The 24219-nt window shown below is 33.8% G+C and overlaps 1 protein-coding gene and 1 non-coding gene across 2 annotated transcripts; one reads left to right on the top strand and one right to left on the bottom strand.

Moving 5' to 3' along the window:
• The first annotated feature begins 977 nt into the window (after positions 1-977).
• Trnaf-gaa (transfer RNA phenylalanine (anticodon GAA)) lies at positions 978-1067 on the top strand. Its single transcript is given in 2 exon segments — positions 978-1014; positions 1032-1067. It is a non-coding gene; the product is annotated as a tRNA-Phe (tRNA).
• Positions 1068-5503: 4436 nt separating this feature from the next.
• LOC127839533 (neurotrypsin-like) lies at positions 5504-24103 on the bottom strand. The gene is made up of 11 exons (XM_052367924.1): positions 23934-24103; positions 23464-23593; positions 23003-23112; positions 22419-22568; positions 21993-22260; positions 21172-21242; positions 10351-10492; positions 10023-10198; positions 9056-9233; positions 8721-8836; positions 5504-6941 (listed from the first exon to the last, which is right to left on the bottom strand). The coding sequence occupies exons 1-11, from the start codon at positions 24013-24015 to the stop codon at positions 6646-6648; spliced, it is 1719 nt and encodes a 572-aa protein (XP_052223884.1). The 5' UTR covers positions 24016-24103; the 3' UTR covers positions 5504-6645.
• Positions 24104-24219: the final 116 nt, after the last annotated feature.

Here is a 24219-nt window from a genome sequence, read left to right on the forward strand (position 1 = left end):
TGATCCAGATAATGCTTTCTTAATCGGCCGAGTAAATTGTAAGTTTCTCTATCATTATCATCAACACAATTTTTATAATAGGCTATATTTATCACAAGTTCTGTGCATGCATATAAACGTTAGTATATGGTAAATCTGCTCATTAAAATTGAAATTTTTTCGAATTTTGTGCAGACGAAGTATATGGTAAATATAATTGAGCATCGATCTTTATTTATAAAATGACGTTTGCAATGCTTTTTATTATTTTACAAAGTTAATGTAAATGATTTTTACCGAGTACTCAATAATGTTATGTTTAATTGTCACATTTCGTAATACAACCGTTTAGATCAGGGTATGAAACACATCGTGTCAGGGAGTAGTAGCATGTTTTTTACTAAAAAACTGGTATTGAAAAAGGATGTTTGACATATGTGACTATTTTTAAGTTGAGGAGTCATACAAAATTGAATGCTTTACCCAAAAAGATCTTGTGGTTATTGGCGTCGCTCTGGAGAGCGGCGACTAGTATGTAATGCATTTCTTTTCGCTTATGGGAGGAGAAGTTATTTTACGGATCAATGTATATATTTTTGTTTTAAGAATATCTTGCATAGTGGTGATTTTTTGTGTACATTAGCGTAAATAAGTACTGCATTTGTGCCTATTACATTAATAACAACATGTATTGCCAATAATGCAAAGCTAATTGTTTTAACTAATAACTGATCCACAACTGATCACAGGGAAAAGATATCAGTGACTGGGCAAATACGATAAACTTTCTGGTTTTGTATAAAAACAAAACATAATCAAAATATTTTCATTTTGTGGTTTTTCTCATTTGCTTATTTCGTGGAGAATCAAGGTAGTACGATATTTGACGACCTATCGCGCAAGCAAGTTTATTGGAAGGCGTAGTTGTACGAAAACTAGACATATCATAACGATCGCTATACACAACTTCACCAAATAGCAGTACAATAATGATTTAAGCCGGAATAGCTCAATTGGGAGAGCGTTAGACTGAAGTTGTTTAAGCAACAATCATCTAAAGGCCCCCGGTTCAAGCCCGGGTTCCGGCACTAACGGAACAGTTCGGCGGCTGACAATGTTTTTCAGTCAGGTTAATAAATATAATACAGCTTTATTTTATGCAGACATTTTAAAATCCATTTTACTACAATCGGACATTTTTATTAAAATTAATGGATTCCGCGTGTTGACAACGTTAATTAGAATTTCTTACATCACTTAAATATCTTATAAAAATACACGTGTTTTTATATTAAAAAATAAATGCAAACACCACATCTATTATCCATTTATTTTAATGGTTGTCTATCATAGACCCTAAGTACTATCCTTACCACATATAGAACGCGAAGCGTGACACGTATTATTGATTGTAACAATTAGTTGCGCTAAAGGAAGCAGCCGCTTTTCAAGGAGGAGCTGTGTCCCAGCAACCCGTTTCCCTAGAATCAAGCACTCCTCGGATTTTTTTTTAAGAACCACATATAGAGCGCAAAGCGCGACACGTATTACTATCCAGGTGGTATGGGCCCTTTAGCATTATCCGACCATTACGTCCATAGTTATCTTCCTTAGAATTTGAAAAACAATTGAAATCGTTGTTCGAAGTTCAAAATTTTCATTCGATTGTTCCCAAACTTGCACAGGTTTTTTTATCAATGAGGACCCAACCCAAACTCTCTATATGAGCAATATCGGACCATAAGTCCAGAATTATGTCTCTTTGAATTTAAAAATAAAAGTAAAAAACTGCTTGGTTAGGTGTTGTGTCAACTTTTTTCATCAGATTCTTCATATCAATGAGCATTTTTACCTCATTAAAAATGAGAAACATCGGGACAATAAGTCCAGATTTTTTTCTATTGAATTTGACAAAATAAACAATTTCCACTTGTTTAAAAGATTTCACAACTTTTGTCTGAATCTTTCCAAACTTGTTAAGTGTTTTTATATCAGTATTACTCGAACCCTATTGAAAATGATGAATATCGGAGCAATAAATTTATTATGATCTTTTACTGAATTTCAAAATATTGTGAAATGCAGCTTCTTTATGCAATTTACAGTTTTCATTCATTTTTTTTTTAATTTTTACAGTGTTTTCATATCAATGAGTACTCAACCCCTATCGTAAATGAGCAACGTAAGAATAAGTTCAGAATCATCTCCCCTTGAAGTTGAGAAAAATATGAAATTACGCTTACAAGGTGAAACATATTTTTTTAAAACCTGCACAGTTCTGTTCCATTCATGAAAACTGAACACGGATGCCAGTAAAAAAAGGAAAATGAACTATGCAATATTTGGAGGTTACAACACAAAATCATAGATAATGGTTATTTGGGGGTTATAACACAACATCATAAATAATGGTTATTTGAGGGCTATAACACAACATTATCGATAATGGTTATACCAGTATCTTTTTCTATTTTGTTTAAAAAAATCGGCCAATATATTAATATTTACAGTAGAAAAAAATCGTTCCATGTAGCTTCATTGAGTGCCTTTTACACTGAAATTCCCGACGCCCTTTGATGCTTTGCATCAATACTTATGTTTTAATATTGTGATACTCATGTCGGATAATGTACTGTGCATTGTTCTTAGTGCCATCTCCATTGCATTGGCTTCCGCTCGTATGGAAAATCTGCCGTGTCCAACTAGGTTGCGGTTAATTGGTTCGCAACTTCACCATGTCATAACAAATAAAGCTCCTCACGATTCTTGTTATGGGCAATAATGTTGATACATATTTTAATTCTGCTTATCATCATTAAAATGCATTGAAACATTTTACGTGACGCCAACAGTGAAAGCTTTAAGCAGTACAATACAAATGAAGAAAAAATACAACTTAAATATACTAAGCATTCCAATATTTTACAGGTAATACACTATTGCCTATTCGGAACTTCAGCGATTGTAAAGCTTTCCCTTTCCCCGACAATATTGTTGACGACCCTAACACATTTGCGAGGCGATATCTCTTACATCATAATGAAACGTGTTGGCACGACAACAACTGGGAATGTTCGACCGAACGATTTTGCAAGAGACTAAATGTCGTTAAAGGTTGCATTTATAAAGTAATGTCGAATCCGTTTATTTGTATGCGTATTCTTTGTTGGTTATATGTCTTACCAAATTGAAAGTTCTATATGTTATTGTACTTTTAACATACGTGATTTGTTCTGAATATTTTCTGACGTTTATAGTGCATACTATATTATTTGTTCTGTATGCGTCGTTAATTATAATTTAGTCAAACAAAACCTTTTTTTGTTAATGTGAATATGAGCGAGAATCATATTAATGTCATTTTTTATTTCTTTAATTGTATGGATTATATTATCGTTGATTTTAGGTGAGAACATGTACACATACTAAAAGAAACGAATTCACGCCTTACGTTCAAAGAGGCAATATGAAATGTGTTTCCTATTCATAAGAGATGTTTCTTATAAATAAAAAGGCTGCACAACAGTTAAAAAAAATTTTATCGCCCTTACATACACAAACTTGTAGAGAACAATTAGTTTGTTTTATTTCCACAGAAATAGCACAACGGCTATATATCTGGGTACATATGAACATATATCTAAACAACGAGTACTTTCGGCAATGAACACAATTAAGAAAACACCGTAAAAGATGCTGCAATCAATTAATTCATATTTGTTACACTATGAATATGCTGTTGTCCAATAGTACTTATGATGTACAACCACTTTGCAGAAGAAGTATTTTCTTTATGGATACGACGATATCGTGGTTGCAATCTAGGACTGAAAAGCCGCCTCCTTTGCATAGACACTTTATTGCGCCATTAAATGTGGCATCGTCGTTATATATGGCAGGCTACGAGATTCGTCGCAACGTTGACGATACATGTCGTAAGGAACGATAAATGTCGCACATCCTACTCACGATATTTGTCGCAACTTAAACAATAAATGTCGCAAAAATTTCAACTGCCGATATATGTCGCAACATTAACGACAAATGACGCACACCTTTTTAAGTCATTTTAAACATTAAAAATTGAAGTAAAATGACTAAATCTTTAAGGTTAGATCTAGATTACCCGACGCGGTTCTTTGGGCCGAATATCGCCAGAATGGTCAGTTTTTAGTTAGTATTGTCCGGAATGGTTAGTTGTGGTCAGTAGTGTCCATAATTGTCAATTGCGGTCAGAATTGTTTGAAATGGTCAGATGTGGTCAATATTGTCCCAATCAATTCTTATTATTCTTGGCTCGAGTAGCCAGTTGTTGATTTCCGTGTGCTAAATGGACTGCTGTTATCAAGATTGGCCAAAGGTTGTAAGATGTGATAAAACTGTAACATTATTACAGTAACACAAATTACGATAAAATTGAATTGAATATTGTATTGCTTTTTAGATGCTGCAATCGGACGGAAATGCTTTCAGTTAGTTGTGGCCTTATGGAATATCGAAAGCCCAACAACATTGGAAAACCATTAAGCGGTGCCTCTTATCTTAATAACGTAGAAGGATTCAACGAAGCGCTCAATTGTGTTATTATTATTATGTATATCAGCATATTGTTCGAGCGCTAAATTTTTTACATAGGCCTGTTTATATTTTGAATATTACATGATGGATGCTATGTAATAGTGTAACGCTTTGATTTACAATTTTAATATTTCATCTGGGCTGTTTCATCTGTGCGTTGTTAGAGTCAAGTTCTGTAAGAGCTGTTTGCAGGATTCGATTGCTTTATATCAGTCACTTTAAATGTGGCGTTTTGCTGGAAGCTAATAACTGATGGTACAACTCTGAGTCGACTGATTCAAAGTATTTCTTTAATAGACGCTGACCTTCTGTGTTTGTTCCTCCATCACGGTAGTGTGGTGAAAAGTATTTGTTCTTCTTTTTCCGGAGTTATTCTATTAAACATAATTTCAAAATAGTTTCGTCTAATTTGGATTTGTGTTTGGATTTGAGAGAAATCGCATAGAGCTTAAATGAAGATTTAATATAATATGGAGCCAAATAAATCTAATTTTATACTGTTCATTGTGCATGTTTAAAATATGATAAATAATGTTTAGGTCAATAATGTTGATACATATTGTAATGCTCATTATCATCATTACAATTCATTGAAACATTTGCCGTATAGGCGAATGCTGTATGTTTATGCATAAATTGTTACATAAACAAACACCAGTGAAAGGTTTAAGTAGTTATCTCCGCTATATGATTCATTTAAATAGGGTTCACATACATGTACGTAGGTAAGTTGCGTTCGAACGTACAAACCATATGAAGAAAAAACACAACTTAAATATTCTTAGAATACCAATAGTTTACATGTTGCACTGTTGCCTTTTCGGGACTGCAACAACTGTAAAACTTTCCCTTTCCACTAAAATATTCTTGACGACCTGACACATTTGCGAGGCGATGTATTTTACATTATCATAATGAAATGTGTTTGGGATGACAACAACCGGGATGTCTTACAAAACTATTTTTGTTGCATGGGAATACATATCAATGAGGATTGTTCGTATACGGAAAAGTTGTATCCGTTTATCTGTATCTGTATTCTTTGTTGGTAACATGTCTTACCAAATTGAACGTTCTATAATTAATTGTACTTTTAACATATTTGATATATTCTGAATCATTTCGGACGCCCATAATGCATATTGTAATATATATTATGAATTCATTGTTAATTAGAATTAGTCGATGATAGTTTAGTTCTGTGTGAATATGAATATAGGCGAGTATCATGATTACATTATTTTCTAGATAATTAATTGTATGGGTTTTATTCTCGTTGAATTCGGGTGGGAACATACACATATAGCATAAAGGAATTTACGCCCTTCGTTCATACACGTCACATGCGATGACGATTCATAAGATTTGTTTCTTATTAAAAAAGAGCATCAAACTAGATTAAAACTAGAAAGGGTGCGGCCGCGGCCGACGCGTATCCCCACGCCGCATGTTTGGTGAATAAATGAAGAAGTTATGTTAACAAAAAATTGTGGGTGGGCGTGGTCTATGTGGGCGGGGCGCCTTCATAGGTGCGACGGTACACTATTTGGAATTTTGATCTGACTCCTGGGTAAAAAGTTCGCCGCATGTTGTTAGCAAAATGAGTGAAAATCTCTGAACCGGCCCCACCGCAAACCCCATAACTTTTGACCCAGGGGTCAGATCAAAATTGCAAATAGTGCAGGGTCGCATATATGCTCATAGCTACCATGTGTGTAAGTTTCAAGGTTCTAGTCGTAATAGTGTAGGAGAAGAAAGTGGCCAGGACGGACGGACGGACGGCGGAGATAACCGCAATATCCCCACGCTTTAAAAAGCGTGAGGATGATAATAAATGTTTTAATAGCCCTTACATTTACAAACATGTAAAGAATAATTTGTATGCCACAAGAAAATAAGCCAATGGCTTCCTATCTGGAACATATGAACATATATCTGTACTACGAGTACTTTCGGCAATGGACACAATTAAGAAAACACTGAAATAAGCTTCTGCAATCACCTAATTCATATTTGTTACAATATGAACATTCTGTCTTCAAATAGAACTAATGCTGTACAGCCACTTTGCAGAAGACGTTTTTTTATTTATGGATACGACGCAATCGTGGTCTCAATCCAGGACTGAAAAGCCGCCACCTTTGCATAGACAGTTGGGTATCCTGGTAAAGCACATCCTGTTCCCCATGATATTACGCCCATCACGTAGTAAAGACCCTCAACGCTGCACACCAGAGGTCCGCCTGAGTCTCCAGCACATGCATCGATGCCTCCTTCCATATAACCGGCACACACCATGTTCGGAGTTATCTCTGTACCGTATGTTCTTTTGCAGTCATCATCATCAATTAAACGAACTTCTGCTGCGCTAAGCACAGTCTGACCTGCGCATCGAATTTTTGAAATTTATAACGTATATTTATATGTATATAAGAATATATTTATTTAATTTATATTATATTTGTAATATTATTCTAAACATTTGCTATACAACGCATGCCTCAATAGTTTGTTCTTTTATTTCTGGCTTGATTAAATGCTCCTAACTCGTTATTGTATATTAACCATTATATATTTGCTACATATAAATGGCGTTGAAAACAAAAACAATATCCAAATAAATAATTGCACGTGTAAATGAATAATAAGACCATCAGTACAATTATTGGGTCGATGCAAGCGTGAACAAAACAAAACAAAAGCAACAACAACAACAATCAAACGACACAATAATTATGCATGTGTTTCAAGGATGGACGCACATTCAGGGTTAATTGTTATGTCAATTAATACGTGACTTCACATCCATATTTTATAACAATGGAGACGATTACACAAATACGTAAACAATGGCGTTACAAATGTTCACAGTACACTTAAAAGATGAGAAAATAATAAATAATATTCTGCGTTTTTATCAGTTAAATGCTTTTTATTAATAGACATATTGTGTGTCCTGTGGTGTACGCAGGCAAGTCATCACGTATAGTATACTATTACCGATACATAAAACAATGTAAATGTACATTATTGTAAAATAGAAAATAAAAAAGTGTATATAAATAAGTCATCATAATTATATTTAGATGTTTTTGTGCGGGCAAAAAATATTCCGTTGACAACATGCCACAAACGGCGGGGGCTTTTGTTTTGTATATGGATATAATGAAAAAATAAATATATTACGCGATACCTTGATTAATATATGCCTTATAATGTTTTTCCGATGCCCATTAGTTGGATATGGGTATGTTTAATAAATATCTAAACACTTTATAAACTAATCATATAAAATCTGATCATACGTTTAGAAAATCATTCATAAAGGTATCTCAATATAATAAAATATTTATCTAATGCTTTTAATTCATGATGCGTTACATGCATTTTTGATGTAGTTTTGTATTGCTGTTTCTAAAAAATATTGTAAGAAACAATAATATTTACGCGGAACGTCCCATGAGCCCAACGTTACCATTATGTTGTCGTTAGTTGTCATTGATATATACCTAAAGTAAAGATATCAAGAATCTATAAACGCATTAGTCTCATTCCTATTCGATCACTAGACAACTATATTTCATCGTAGATGTTCCTTTGGAACCTATAAAGGACGTTTCACCCCATCCAGAGATGTGGCATGTGAGCCCAGTCTCGTAATACATGCTAGCATCCGGCAGACAGGCTGGCTGTACTTCATCATTAAACTGTATGCCATACCCATTGTTTAGTTTCACATTCATCAGGGCAATGTCAAAATCAGAGGAAGGATCTAAATATGGTAAAAGAACTAGTTACATCGAAACAACGCAGACAAGTTCAAACCTAAATGAACAAATGTAGGTTACATATTATATAAATATAACTGAATAAGTTACAACTCGCCATGCTAATGTCGATATGGTGAATTGATGCGGTGGCGAAAAAAATGACCTTTAAGATTAATGTCAATGAAATATTAAATTCAATCATATTTATGTTTAAGCAGACCTAAGCATATGGCTGGCAACACTTAATCTTTAAACGCGCCATTCAAAAGATTCCGAAAAATGTTTATAATTACCAGCTATATCATATTTTGATATAACATTATGCATAATTACATACAAATAGAGCAAGAATTTAACTGTGATATTCGTGTCACTACGAAACACCATACTCACATGTATAATTAGGATGTTTAATAAGGTGCTCCATCTCAAACTGTTCTTCAAAGGTATCATTTTCCAAAAGGTCGTGGTCACCGGTATAAACCATAATGTCATCCTTGCCTATGTTCCTTAAATGTTTTTGTTTGTTAATATTAATATATTCTTAAATGAACTATTATTGATGAACACGTTAACACAAATAACGTTTTCATATTTATTATGACCTTTTAAATTAAGACATTTAGCTGTTCTGGCAATGTGGAAAGAACACTACCATGATGTTACATTTATGCAAAACGATCTTCAACGTAACAATAACATATTTATAAATGCAAATGCAAACATACCAAAAACAGTTTGCTGCGCTTAGGATCCAACGGTCGTTCAAAATTATTCCTCCACACAAATGCGATGATCTCCTGCTTCGTGTTCGAACTCCAGCATGCCATGAATAGAAGCCCTTTTCTGCATTTTCCCCTCCAACTATACGTTTCTTTCTTAAATAATGTTCCATAGGTCGATGACCTAAAACACCAATATTTATTTATGTTTTAGACGAACAAAACGTTGTTTTTATTTATTCTTCTATCGAGCCAGATTTACTGCGGTAATGGTGCAGCTTAAAAAATTATTTGCAGTGGAATTGTGCAATGTCTTGCTTGTTTAACTAGAAAAAAACATAACAATATTTATATGTATTCCAGTAAATAATATGTGCGTCCAAGTATAACACTCTCCTAAGTGTCTACTATTGATGGTAATTTAGCATCAGAAGGATATTGTTAACGCGAATGTGAATGCATTTTGAATTTATAATTAAGTTATTATTTTTGCATCATTTACGTTAATACTATCTTATTGTTGTTTTGAATATTAATGTTTAACTTTTGCAAACATGGTTTCATGTAACGTTTCTTCACACTACAGATAATAATACTGGTAAAGATTATCTCATTATAGTGTTTTATCCAGTCCAGAACGTGTACAATCCAAAAGAAATCGATTTTACCTTAGTATGGATTAAACATTCTAGACCCGAGTAGTCACAATATAAACAATAGTGGTCCATTGCATAATATTAATGAGCAACAATCAACACCTTTACGCCGATTGTCGTTAACAAAATAATTGCTTACTTCATTGATATGCTAGCTGAAAATGTGTAACCAGTAAATTGGTTTAGCGAGGTGATGACTAACAACATTTCATAATTGCCTCCTTCTGGCTGCATAAAACGCCAGCATCTTTATTACATATGTACTTGAATGACATTTTACAACGATTCATCGTGGCGATCGCTTGACAGCTACTCACCACATTTTGAGCTGCATACAACTGATGCATCTTCATGGTGCCCACAGTTATGAAATCTAAGACCAGAATGGCGACATGCCATGATGGATGATTCGGTTTCGTCACAATGTACCTCATCCAGAAGAATACTCGAACTGCCTTGACCAAAGTGGGATTCATTCAGCGCTTTCCCACCACTGCAAAAAGGGTATGCATCATTATAATTGTATCATTATCGAAGTACCTAACATCTAATGTTTATATAATTGTACGTAAGCGATCGATTTTAGATAGAAGGCATTACACATATCCAGCCAACACTTAGCTGAAATATATACATTAAACTCACTCATATCCGAGCATTTTGCAGATGACTTTGGCGTCGTTGTCGTCCCAATTATCGTCACACACAGTACCTCGTTCAGTACCGATAATAATTTCTACACGTCCAGATCTTTTATTAGGACCATTAACCAACTGTACTCTCGCCTCTTTTACTAAAGCATGAATGCAAACGTTAGCAGTATATACCGTATAGTTATTTCGTCGTTCCTTTTCAATATTTTACTTCTTATGATATGCTGAATATTAAATCATTGAGTTCTTAATTTGCAACCGACTGAATTCAGTCTTTCATATTGCTGTTTGATTGGCAAATCCTTTAGGTTAATTATAGTTTTACATTGTCTTTTTAATGATCAAATCTTTGAAGTTCGGAGCGTCGTGGGCGATAAATATAGCTTTAATAACGTTTTTAAGTTTAGTGTTGTATCTTCGTACTGATTCGTTGTGTGTACGCACTTGACCACTTTCCATGTATAAAAGACAATAAGATGACTACAATCTAACGAAGAGAAACTACAGCTGCCCCAGCAGTATTGTATTTCTATTCCTATATACATAAGTTTGTGGTCCTTGATTTAAACAGAACGGCACAATACGAATCAATATAACACACATTTAAGAACAACATAACACACATATTAGAATAAAGTTGGGGTCACCGCCTTGGAACGCTCAATGCAAAGCACTGGGGGTTTAAACCGGTTTTAGGGCTATCAACCTCACACTTGGCCAAGCAGTATTCATGATACATATAAGTGTAAATCAAATTTAACATAATTGCATTAACATTCAAATTAAACAATAATAAAAGGGAATTAAAACGCACACGTGTCAACTACATCCCTTCTTTTTACAAAAAAATAGAGCATAGTATAGTAAATATTTCAGATCATCAACGTTATATCTTTTTAAGAATGGTTCATCAATAGCTGTGGATCTTGTTCAGGAGAATAATTTTACATGTATTAATTTCTGGTTTGTCCTAATACAAATTTTGAAAAATAAAAACCTGAAACAGGTTACTCTGAGAAATCAACGCAAATGGTATAGTTGATACGTCCGATTTACATAATCGATACTGTTAAAATTGACTCCCTTCATACAACTACTCGAGAAACGAGGCTGACGATGTGAAAACTGGTATTGCCTATATAGGCATCATGATGTTCAGTGGTTAAAAATGATTAAATAAATTAAAAAAAAATGATATTGTGTCATTAAACGTGTCAAACATGTATCGACTAGATTGTTTACTTTGAGTTTGGTCCATTATTTAGTTATAATTCAACATAAGTAAACTTGCGACTTTTGACAACAAAGCAAGGATTGACATCATTATTTTGCTAGTTAAACATTATTTTAGAGCATAACTGTGTCGTTATCACGGAACGTATATAATGGCTAATTAAATTTAAGTTTACATCAGTCAAAAACACAAAACAGGCAGTTTATTCATTAATATTTCATTGTGATGCGGATTAGATGGGAATTAGGTTATCCATCGGTCGGATAAGTAGCAGGCCCATACAAATATTGATGCCGCCGTCTCTCTAACTGTTTCTTCTACAAATTGTGAATGTGTATAGTGCAAAACAATACTATTTATGATTGACCCAATAGCACATGATACTGTTTTATTGAGCCAATTTTAAATTCAATATCTGATAAATATATTCAAGAAACAAAAAACTTTACTTTTAATGTTCGTATTTTTCATATTCTCCGTTACTTTTACATTCATGGGAAGATTAAAATGCAAATTCGTATTATTATTATCTTAACAAAAAGATGTGTCAATTATGCTTCCAAGTCATAAGTCAGGGTACCATATCAAATCGTAATAGGCACATTGTAACTTTGACGTGCTTTGAAGAAGGTATTGTGATATAACTTCAGATTTGCGTTCCATATTCCAGACTATAATGTCGCATAGAAATGGAATGCTCATTAATGATCAGTCCATATCAAATTTAAGGTTAAAGTTGATAAATGTGTGTTTCTCCTGTGTATTTTTTACATGACAGTGGATTTTAATTAATGTTTAAATATAATTCCACATTAAAAAATCAGTTATTATTTAAATTATTTTTCCAATAATGAACATATTTAATATATATCGTAAACTTTTATGGTTCATGGTAAATATCAAGGTCACATTTAAAGACAGAATGTGTACTTGTTTTATTTCAACAAAGTTGTTAAGTGCATACCTCGAGACTAAAAGAGACTTCAAAACAACAAACAAACCAACTGGAAAACGCCATAAAACCACGCTCAATTATAATTTTAGTAGTTGTGTAATCCCAAACAAGGTTTCTATGTAACTTGACACAACTCATCAGTATAGAACCCAAATCCCAATGTTGTTATTGTGGTGGTGATTGTTGTGGTAAAATTTTCTTATTCCCAATACATATACAAGGGTATATATTTTCGCATATGCCTGCATAGGAGAGACGATTGTTTTTTAATACTCCAATTATTGCAAACGTTCCACACTAATAGGGTCTTAAGCTGGAGTACCAGTTCAAATACCATGCCATTTAAATATTGAACAAAACATCTATTTACAAACAATTTAGTATAATTAGCAAACATCAAATGCATTTCTCTGAAAAGTGTTTGTTAAAGACTCTTAGTACATTCTGACATTGCTATTTATGTGTTATTCTCCAGTCATTTCTATCTTGTATCAAAGTACAAATTGGGCTTTTATCCTAATTGCTTTATAAATTAAGTAACCACTTGTTGAAGATCAACATGTAATATTAGACTACTCCATATTAAGTATTTACTTGAAAATGCATTTCACAATATATTGTTAGTATTTAATGGTAAAATTATATTGAATAATCAATTCAATCTGTACAACTGCGATCTGGAAAAAGTTCTAAATTAATAATCAATAATGAACATGTACTACCGTACCTATTTTCAGCAAGCAGTGTACGAGATGGCATTTTACTTCATACTTTAACTCAAGCTTACACTTCAGATAAAACAACTCCAACAACAATATAGCCGCACATACGGAGCAATATGTCTAGATATAATGATGATCATTGAAAAACTATAAGCTTTCCTTACAAATCCTTTTGAAATCGGGCTATTTTGCTTACTGCCTTAATCTCTATGTATTACATGGAACGCTGTAACACAAAAACAACACATTCTGATTTCAAACTTAATTCTCTTACTTATTAAAGAGCATTCATTACACAGTGTCTGTTAATTACAGAAAAAATCACTTTGTTAATTTTACTAATTTGTTTTCATTACTGTTTGCATACGTCTTGTATTAACACTTTTATTATAAATATATGTGCAGTTCCTTTTATCAGCTAATAGTCCCCCTTCATATGTGCATACTGGGCGTGATGACTAAAATAGATAGTAAAAAAAAAACACTACAAGCCTTGTTCAAGGCGTACTGACCAATCAGAGGGTACCTTTTTTTCTAGCGTAAGGTACATATAAACATAGTGGGGTAACGGGTTCGAACATAAATAAAACGTCAAGCATAAAGCAAATAAAAAACTAGAGAGGTGAATGCTTGCTTGAATTAATGTATTTTTGTCTATTCATAAGACCTTTTTTAAACAAACACATGTACAATACAGTAGGTTTATACAAGCACGTTTGCAATTCGCGAATTGATAAATGATAGCGTTCAATTCGAGAACATCGCATGTGAAGTGCTTGGATTTCGGATTTTTCTTTGCTTTTTGTGCTACGGAAATACATTTTGTCAATCGCATATAACTGAACTCTTTCAGGGATTTATAGTATAGAAAATACATGTTAAATTACATTTATTCAATTGGTGGTAGTTTTGTGCGGTGAATGGGCACATTCACAAAGGCTAAATGTATTCTGCTTTTCAGTCGTGTAGCTCGAATGTTGGCTTATGGATAAAACAATGTGGCCGCAATAAGTCAATTGTGTCAAACTAGTCAATTACATCAATGGTTTTATGGTTGAAAAGTGATTAAATGGGATTTGTCTATTGTCTGTATTCTATATATATTCAAATACATGGATATGCACCTGTTATTTGATTTCACCCTATATTCCTCTTTATTATAATAACATTTTCACAAACTTCGCATTAAAGGGCATTCTCACAAATAACCGAAAAGAAACATTTATAGTTTGTTTTCTTACTATTATTACTTTATACATATAGCTGTAGATAGTCCTTCCTTGTTTTCATCTATTTTTCTTTTCTACAGGTTTAAGAGGCTGATATATGGCAGAAAATAATGCCATTGAACGCAATAAATGTTTTATTTGAAAAATGAAAATAATTAAGAGAGAACATTGACAACGAAAAGAAATATTGACGCACGTGTGTTATGGCGGGTGGATGAAATACAATCACTTTAACCTGATTTGACAATTTTCAGGCTGTGAGCAACTCAACCTTAGTTTTACATGTAAGTAAATAATAAATATATATATATATATATATATATATATATATATATATATATATATATATATATATATATATATAATTGTAAGGCATATTTATCAAATATATGTGTATTTGCTTTAAATCCCATTGAACTACCGCTGATGTTCACTTCTGTTTTATTATTGCAAAGCCGGTATTCGCAAATCTTAAACAGTGATATAAGAATTAAGGATCAACTATGTTTGATGAAATTCATTGATTTTTGTTTGAATGTGCCCAAACTCATATAAGCCAGTTTTAAAAATATTACGGTAAACAAACAGGTTTAGGTAAACTTCATGCACCAGCTTAGTCATCAATATTAAGAATGTAAGTCATACAAAGATGAAATCTTCTTTTGTCGTCATAGGGTTCATCCACTGTTTAACTTGACAGTTAATTGGTAAAGCAACACATATGGAACTGTATTAATCGCCGTGTCACGAAAAAGGCCATATGGCTATCATTTAGGTCCAGGTCGTACAAAATGGTTTCTGGTAAAGCTTTAACAGAATTATAAGGTCCCAAATGGTAGGTCTTTACTAATCACATCTTCAGTCAGTGTGTCGTCTCATTTAGAGCATAACATAACTCTGGTTCTATTGAAGCGATTTAAGTGATTGAGTTGATACTTTATATAATGATAGAAGGTTTAAAGAGGACAATGGAAAAGAGCCATACTACTGTTCAAGAGTAACGAAGTTAGGTTAATGTCGTTTAATCTTTTTTTTCGTGACGAGCACAACTCCCTTAGTATGAAAATGTTAAATTATATTAGTAAATTGATCAATGACATTGAGTTGAAGCTCAGAGTACAAGAAAACGACTCTGTTATCATTATCTTTGGGGATATTGCCCTTTGCGAATTTTGTATTAATCCGTTTCTTGTGTGGAGCATAAATCTACAAGAACTTAACTTTTCGTCTGGTGCGGTGGTCGAGTGGTAACACTCTGGTCTACCCGTTCCAGAGGTCCCCGGTTCAAATCCCGGCCGGGGCAATGGAAATTTCAGAAATGCTTTAAGTGTTTCCCACCCAACTAGAGATGTACTGGTATGAAACTCAGGTAATTCTCGCGTGTATCGGGGCTATACACTGAGCACGTAAAAGAACCAAGGTATCTATTCGCAAAGAGCTAGGGTATCGCACCCGGATTCCTTGTATCCCAATACTGTCTCTTCTGCTTGCTGTCTCTTCAGCAAAACCGAAGGACCCCATTGGAAATAAGTGCTTGCACTTTCATGGGTTATCCTTGACCGCAAGGTCAAAATAAATACATACATACAATGTATTCAAAGGAACTTTCATGTAATTGTAGATTACTTCAAGATAACAAAAAACAGTTTTAGGACGAACACTCGCTCTTCAGATTTTCCGGAGTTGCTACTCTACGATTGTTTTACCTGCAAATCATACACATATTTAAGTATAAAATGATCGAAATTAAACTTCTTGTATTGATATAGGTCATTTAGAGTAATTGCGTTATTAATTACTGCAATTTTCTTTTGCAAAGTATAACTCAAACAGTATTTAATGCAACACAATAAAGCGTCTTACATTGACAAACCGTTGTAGAAAGAAGTGTAGAATAAAATGTAAATACAACTCTTTCAATATTGTATTGCCATTATAATTGAAAATATTAAAATAGACGTGCCTTTATAAATTTACAGAAAACATACTGAGTAACTGCAGAGTGGAAGCGCTATAACTTTCTATTCTGTATTGTTTGGAGTTATTGTTTTTGTATATTGCTTTTATAGAGTTCAATTACATAGCGTTTTTTATTATAAAGATCAAATCGCAAAAATATTAAAGGGAATCAAATAATATTTCATGTTATGTTATAGGACTTTAACGGATGTGCGGAGTACAATAACCATGATATTAATTTTAAATTTATTTAAGTACTAACCCTTCGTTAAATTTTCTTGTGCAAAGCATAAAGGAGAATAAGACTGTTTTTCAATAAATAAAAACGTGTCGGTTTTCTGAAACTATCAAGGTCACGAATACACATTTGAGTCAAAACAATTATTCGCAGGCATTCACTTATTATCTTGACCGGCTTTAGAAATACAATTCCCAATAACTAACCCACAAAATTCTATATTTTATTACAAATGTTAAACTGGCCAAGACATATAGCGGAAACAAACAACACTGCCAACTTAAAGGTGATACTTGAAAGTCAAAAGTAAAAACTCTGAATCGATTGACTGCAAAGTAGTATGTTGGGTATAACTAGCTATCAGTGATTGCTGAAGTATTTGTTTAAATGTAACATCATACAGATACGCTTGTCTGTCATAGCATACTTCGTGTTGGTAACATTCTTTGTTTCGTTAATGATTGACCGATTAAACGTGAATAGTTTTCTACAGCTCCTCTTGCGACGACCATCTTTTAAACCTCTCCACGCTTTGATTAAAATTTTGTCTTTCTCAAACCTCGAAATCCGTTCTTCATAACATATGTCTATAACAAATATAACAACACGGAAGTTTATGTCAACCTTAATAGATCCTTTCATATTTCCGATATCTAGTTGTGAGTGTGGTTTCTCCATTGATAAAACGAAGCGAGAACGATGGTGACGAGGTGAAAGTTTAGATTGCTTGACTATGAATTATATTTTTCAGTGGGCGAAATGTTCTATTAAATTTAAAGCAAAATAATGTTCGCTAAGTGTTTCACAGTTAAATGTACTTATGTTTTATATTCCATTTCATTTTATGACAAACATAAATTATTTATCATCTAACCATTTATAATAAAAACAAACACATTTGTTTAGGTGTCATGACAAGCAGGGTAATTTATTTCTTGAAAACACACGCACAATCCCTGGTTCCAAAAAAAAAACATTGCCATAAAGTATGATTGGCAAATAAGTGTCATTATACATAGAACTGTGAAAAATAGAGTATAACAAGTATACTCGTTAATGTCCGGAACCAATGCCTCTTTCTATCTCAAGTCATCCTTCTACTCTCTTAACACTCACTGAAACACATAAAACATAATATTAGCCTTTAAACAAAACATAGCATTAACAAATAAAACAATTTAAAGCACGTCAACGCTCTACCCTGCTTGCCTGTCGAATGAACAAACCTACAAATCTATGCACGAGGAAATCTTGATTTCCGCATCATTGAACATGCGCACCTTCAAAACCTGTATAACAACTTTATTCAATCATACACCGATAATAAATACATTTAATTTTATGAATTGGATAATGTGTAAAAGCAGGGTAAAATACAAACTACAGTAAATTGTCGCAACAAAGCCACATATTATAGCGTGACTTTTATGGACATAACTAATGTGTTTATTTTAAAAACATAACATTTTATACCATAATTGTATAAATGTCAAGTTAAACGATCGCCCCTAATTTCATTTAAGTTAACCTATTGAATAAACACAAACAATTAGATGGGAATTCCGGTAACCAAAAGTCGGGTAATTTTTTCAAATAAATGTAACCTATGACATTCATGTTTTGTCTATAAACGTGTATGTGCTAAATGTCACGGTACCGAACTTAAGCGGGATTGGTGGAAAGATGTGCACTCGCCCTGTAAGAAAGGTGTCCCGGGTTCGAGTCCCGGACTGGCTTCAAACTTTGCACCACCCGGCGACAATGGCGCCCAACGTGGGGCCCGTGGCGCTTGCAAACGCTTGCAGTTCTCCATAGAACCTGCCCGTGGGTTCGTCGGGATCAGTAATTCACTGTTCCCTGTGACTCGAATTCGAGGACGAATTCCAACTTGGCAGGGGAGAATGTCACGGTACCGAACTTAAGAGGGATTGGTTGAAAGATGTGTGGCGGCCTGGTTAGCTCAATCGGGAGAACACTCGCCCTCTAAGCGAGGTGTCCCGGGTTCGAGTCCCGGACTGAATGCACACTTTTCACCACCCGGCGACAATGGCCGTATTCAGCGTGAGGGTGACAAAGCCATCGTCAAAACAATTCACCGGAACCATTTGTTACCAGTCCGCCAACTACCGCTAGACGTCACTTCAACGTCTGAAACGGAAATTTCATACACGCATGAGACATCGGTTGCAGAGTCCGATACCTCGAAATCGGTACTGTCGTCATCAAGCAGTACGGCGAGGTCGGTGTATGTTCCACCACATAAGCGGAAGCCGGGAGAGCCAGGATAATTACCGCGCAGAACAAAGCGCGCTACAAAAAAGCCAGCGTGGATGCGCACAGGAGATTAAATTGTGTAAAAATCAATAATCGCCTGTCAATCATGACAATAAGTTGAATATATTTTAAATAGCATTGAAAGATGTATTTCAGTATGTTTTCTGATTTTGAAATATGCTATTGTAAATTATGTGTGTGATATAAGTATAAACATATTATGGATTATTGTCTCAAGTTGCTGTGTTATTTATAAGATCGGAGTTGCATTTTCGACGCACCGAATGTGCATTATCCTTCTTCGATGAATACACTCGTTCGTAATTTATAAATGATTATTCCGCGAGTTTTGTTTTCAATTTCATTGAAGCATTTGTCGAGGACGACATCAAAATCGGAGGAAGGTATATGTTATAGGTCATTTTTTATTATAAAGTAATTTATTAAGTTTATTTAATAAATATTAAACTTAACTGTGCTGTGTTGTTTTATTGTTTAATTAGTGTCTTTATATTAAGTTAATTTAAAAGGTAAATCACGAGTATTCTGTGGGAATATAAATTTAGTCAGTTGTTTAGTCGATTTAGTCGTTTAAGTCGTTTTTCTCTAGGTAAAGATAAGATCAGTTCACCAAATCCATACAGTTGCACGTGAATAATTTGACTAATACTCAGATCACTCCCCCGTTAACCGTGCACAAAACGGTTCAATGTCGATCTCGTGCATCGAATGATTGCTATAGTCATTCGATGCTTTACTTTCAAAGATTCCACATCTTTGATATATTAATGATTTTTAATATCTTTAATAAATATATATTTCAGGTAAATGTGTTATAGGTCATTTTTATTATAAAGTAATTTATGAAGTTTATTAAATAAATAATAAACTAAACTGTGTTGTGTTGTTTTATTTATTTAATAAACTTCATAAATTACTTTATAATAAAAAAGTCCTATAACATAAAAACATTATGAACGTGTTTTATATGCAAATAACATTTCTGCATTAGTAACCTCTGTCTTAGTTGTAACTTGATATTTACTAGTTCGTGCTAAAATGTGCTTAAACTAAAAGATAACAAAAGGGTTTATTCGAAAGGCGTCAAACACATAAAGTACCCGTGTAACCTAAAAATATTTAAGGCGTAAACTAAATTTGCATTTATTTATAAAGAACAATCCAAGCAGGTGAAACTCATCAAAGTGAAAACATAAAACTAAGTAACATAATTGAGTCCACACACCCTCAAAATAGTTGTTTATTGTAATTCTGCGACATTTGTGTGTTTGTGTACACAGACAAGATAAATACATATAAATAGATAATGGTACACACGAAATTACTATTTATAAAATTATTTTCTAATGGAGAACATTTGTTTCTTTAGATGTATTGTTGTGTTTCACTGTATACTGTAGTTAAATGAAGCTATACCGGTAAGATATTTCATGAAGTCATTGTCGAGACATTGGCCCCTGAATAACGGTAATTGTCACGTCTTATTTTAAAATTAGGACCTGCCTTTAAACAATCAGGTCTCGAAGTGATCATGCTTTATTTTTGTATAATGTTATATCGTGGTAGAAACGGTTTGGAGTCAATACGTCAACTGCGAGTGTCGTGCAAAGAACATCAGTCTAAATTGAATCGTTTCTTATATGAGCAATTGTGCACTTATCATACTGATTTAAGTATTCTTATTTCTGTTGATGAGTACGTGACATTATTTGTTATAGAAAACTAACGAAAATAATCGCATATATGCAGACACGGAGGTACTGCACATCGCCAGTGTCTGGATTCATTGATAAATTATTGAGTCGGTGATATTTTGAATGCAAAACTCGTATGGAGGTAGTCTATATGAATGTTATTAAATCTTGTTAATTAATTACTCTAGAATATTTGTCAATGAATATAATCGTGAATCAAATTCGCATATATATTTCTTTGGCCTGCTATTTAAAGAAGTCCAATCGTGTTTCTTTTATTAATCGTGATCATCTATTTTCGTGAATCCATTTTCGATCTGTTTGTGTTGAGATCGTTAAGATCAGTCTAGAAAAATCAATGTCGCTGTAAATAAAAACATTTGGTCCTTTTTCGAGTGCTGTTTACCCATATGAATTTGTAATTTACTAAAACGGTTATGACTGCATTTGTATAATTATGTTATAAAAAAATAAAATGACAACTTACCACATCCCTTTTCATCTTCATTGCCGGGGCAGTCTTTCACATGGTTACAAATCTTGTCAGGTGACATACATCTGTTAAAGATAAGTAGATCAGTAGAGAACATTTTATTGTTGCAACGTCATAACATTGAGCACACGCTTAGCCGATCACGAACCATACCATTCTCTTGGTTTTGTGTTCATCGAGATATTCATGCCAATAACTTTTTCCTTCATGGTAAAAATCTAAGGCACAAAGCCTAATACAATACAAGCACTCTGTTTAAGAAATACCAATAAAAGTAGTTCAAATCAAGCGTGTAGAGTTCGATGACCTATCGGTTGTACGTAAAATATTTATCAGACTGGATTAACTAAGAGGCAGTAATGATAGTTAGCCTAAGGTATTTATTTAACGACTGACATGTTTTCTAAGACCAGATTGGTGCTATGCCGTGAGTGCATTGTGATGCCATTGACATTACTTGTACTTTTTGGACAATATTGTTTAAATATAGGTTAAATAACAATTGTTTTTAAAACACAATCACATCGTCACAAAGAGTCATACCCATACCATGACATAACTGATAGTTAAACGAGGTATTGAATATGAAACTGTTCTTTGAAATGAAATATTCAATATGTCCACGACCAGCTTATATTCAATATCTAATCTTACCGTAAAAATAATCATCAAAATAGGATAAGAACTATCGAGTAAATCACTGCAAAATAAATAAAACGCATGCTACTATAATTATTACAGTATTGGTCTTTATTATGACCCATTTTTGTATACGTGTGACTTATCCACATAAAACGCTCGTATTTTATGCTTACCTTTGCATCGTTGTAATCCAAGGAAGCATTGTCGTAACCCTGGTATAAACACCCGGATGCCCTTTTTCGCCACATTTATATCCATTTCCAAATGAAGCAGCCCCTATTAAGTAGAATAGGCCTCCGATGTTACAAACCAGTGATCCAGCAGAGTCCTTTTTACAATCGTTAACACCATGCTCTAACTCAGCAGCACATTTGTAAAAATTTACGCATAGTGCAACTTCAATGATGGCTGCCTCAGCTCCTAATGGCACCATCGAAATTCCTGTCAAATTTAAAAGAAATAGTATAATGATTGAACTATTTACAATAGGTTATATCTATGCAACAATGTTTAACTTATTTCCGCTGATCAGTAAGTGACGTTCCCAAATATACAGCGATATTTTTTAACTGACGCATAGTAATACACAAAAAACATACCATGGTCAAATGCCCATCCAGAGACGTGGCATCTTAGCCCCGTAAGATTGTAAGGAATACTTTCATCCGGCAAACAGGCTGGCTGAACTTCCTCATTGACAATTTTATCATTCATCAGCAAGAGTGCAAGGTCATAATCATAACTGGTTGCTATAAGGCCAGGACAAACATTATTTGATACATTTGACAAACTAGTTAATGATTAAAATAACACATGCCACAAAGTTAAGCTTCATGCCATTCATTTTTATATATTTCTGTAATTTCCGCAAAATGAATCGACACAATTACATGAAACTTATTCCAAATAAATTCGTCTTAATTAACCTTGAATCGTGTTAATGATTCTTCATAAGGTGAGGCAAAATTGAACCAAAATCAGTTCTCCATCACGGGTATGTCAATTTTGCAATTCCTGTTTTATTTTTTGTGCGCCGATTTGAAATCATGTTGGCTTCATCTACTACATAATTTTAAAATCAATCCGCCAATGCAATCATAATAAGCAATTTTTTAAACATTAAAAAAAATCTTAACATTTCATTATACAAACACAGTTTGATCAAAATATTATCTGCACTTACAATTGAAGCTTGGATGGAATATTATCTGATCAGGTCTTAAATGTCGAAATAAGTCTTGAGATCCAACGTGCACAATGACGCCTGTTACGGCACCAAGCGTCTCATTGTCTCTGTATAAAGAGTAAACACGGATGTATACCTTTAGTTAAACAAACATTTATTCATTTATTAGGTCACTGAAATGAATTGAGTTTTAACAAACAAATTATATATGAGTGTTCTTTCTGTATTGTATTGCTCTGCAGCAGCGAGCCGTTTATTTTCTGTTCGAAATCCCAAACTTACTCCCCATATGAACTCCTATTGACAAGTTTTTTTCAATTATGGTATGTGTTCACACATAGCCGGATAAATAAACCATATTGTTTATTGAAAACGACAGTATCTTTATTAGGAAGCTATGTAGCTATTGCATACATCGGAGATGGATATTGAATTGTCACAGCCATGAACAAACATACGCAAAACAATGTGCTGTGCTGAGAATCCAACGTTGATCAATGATGGTTCCACCACAAATCGATACTGCCTTCTCGCGTTGTATTTGCACACGCACTTCCCAGGGGTATTGTCCTGTAGATTGATGTTTGCCTGCAAAAAGTATTGATTATAGTGAAGGGCATGTTTATCCTTTACTTTGGTCACGAAAACGTGGCCGGATACCTAAATATACTACTAAACTGTAATTCAGTCTGACATTCCATTATTTGCTTTGGGGGGGGGGGGCTAATTATAACTCCAGCATGTTCACTTTGTTTACGTTCTAGAATAATGTTTTTAAATATTAATCATGGCTATATTTTGGTCATTACTCATTACAATACATACTTTTTTCTTCAGACTGCATATACTCCAGCATTTTCACTATACATAGGTTCTAGAATGATGTTTTGCAATGATTCTTAATGTCTGCATATTGGTCCCTACTCACCACATTTAGGGATACATTTAACTCCGGCATCCTCCGTGTGCCTACAGTTATGACTTTCAACACCGGAATGGCGACACGACATTATAGATGTTTCGGTACCGTTACACTGCACGTCATCAAAAAGGATACTCGAACTGCCTTGACCGAAGTGGGCCTTGAAAAATGCTGTTCCACCCCTGTAAAATAATTCTGGGTAGATGATACGAAATTTGGCGTACCATATGGATCTGTCGACGTAAAGATAGATGCACTGATGGAATAATGGATATATTGATATAATACTAAT

This window comes from Dreissena polymorpha, chromosome 7 (genome assembly GCF_020536995.1).
Source record: "Dreissena polymorpha isolate Duluth1 chromosome 7, UMN_Dpol_1.0, whole genome shotgun sequence".
NCBI classification, from domain to species: domain Eukaryota; kingdom Metazoa; phylum Mollusca; class Bivalvia; order Myida; family Dreissenidae; genus Dreissena; species Dreissena polymorpha.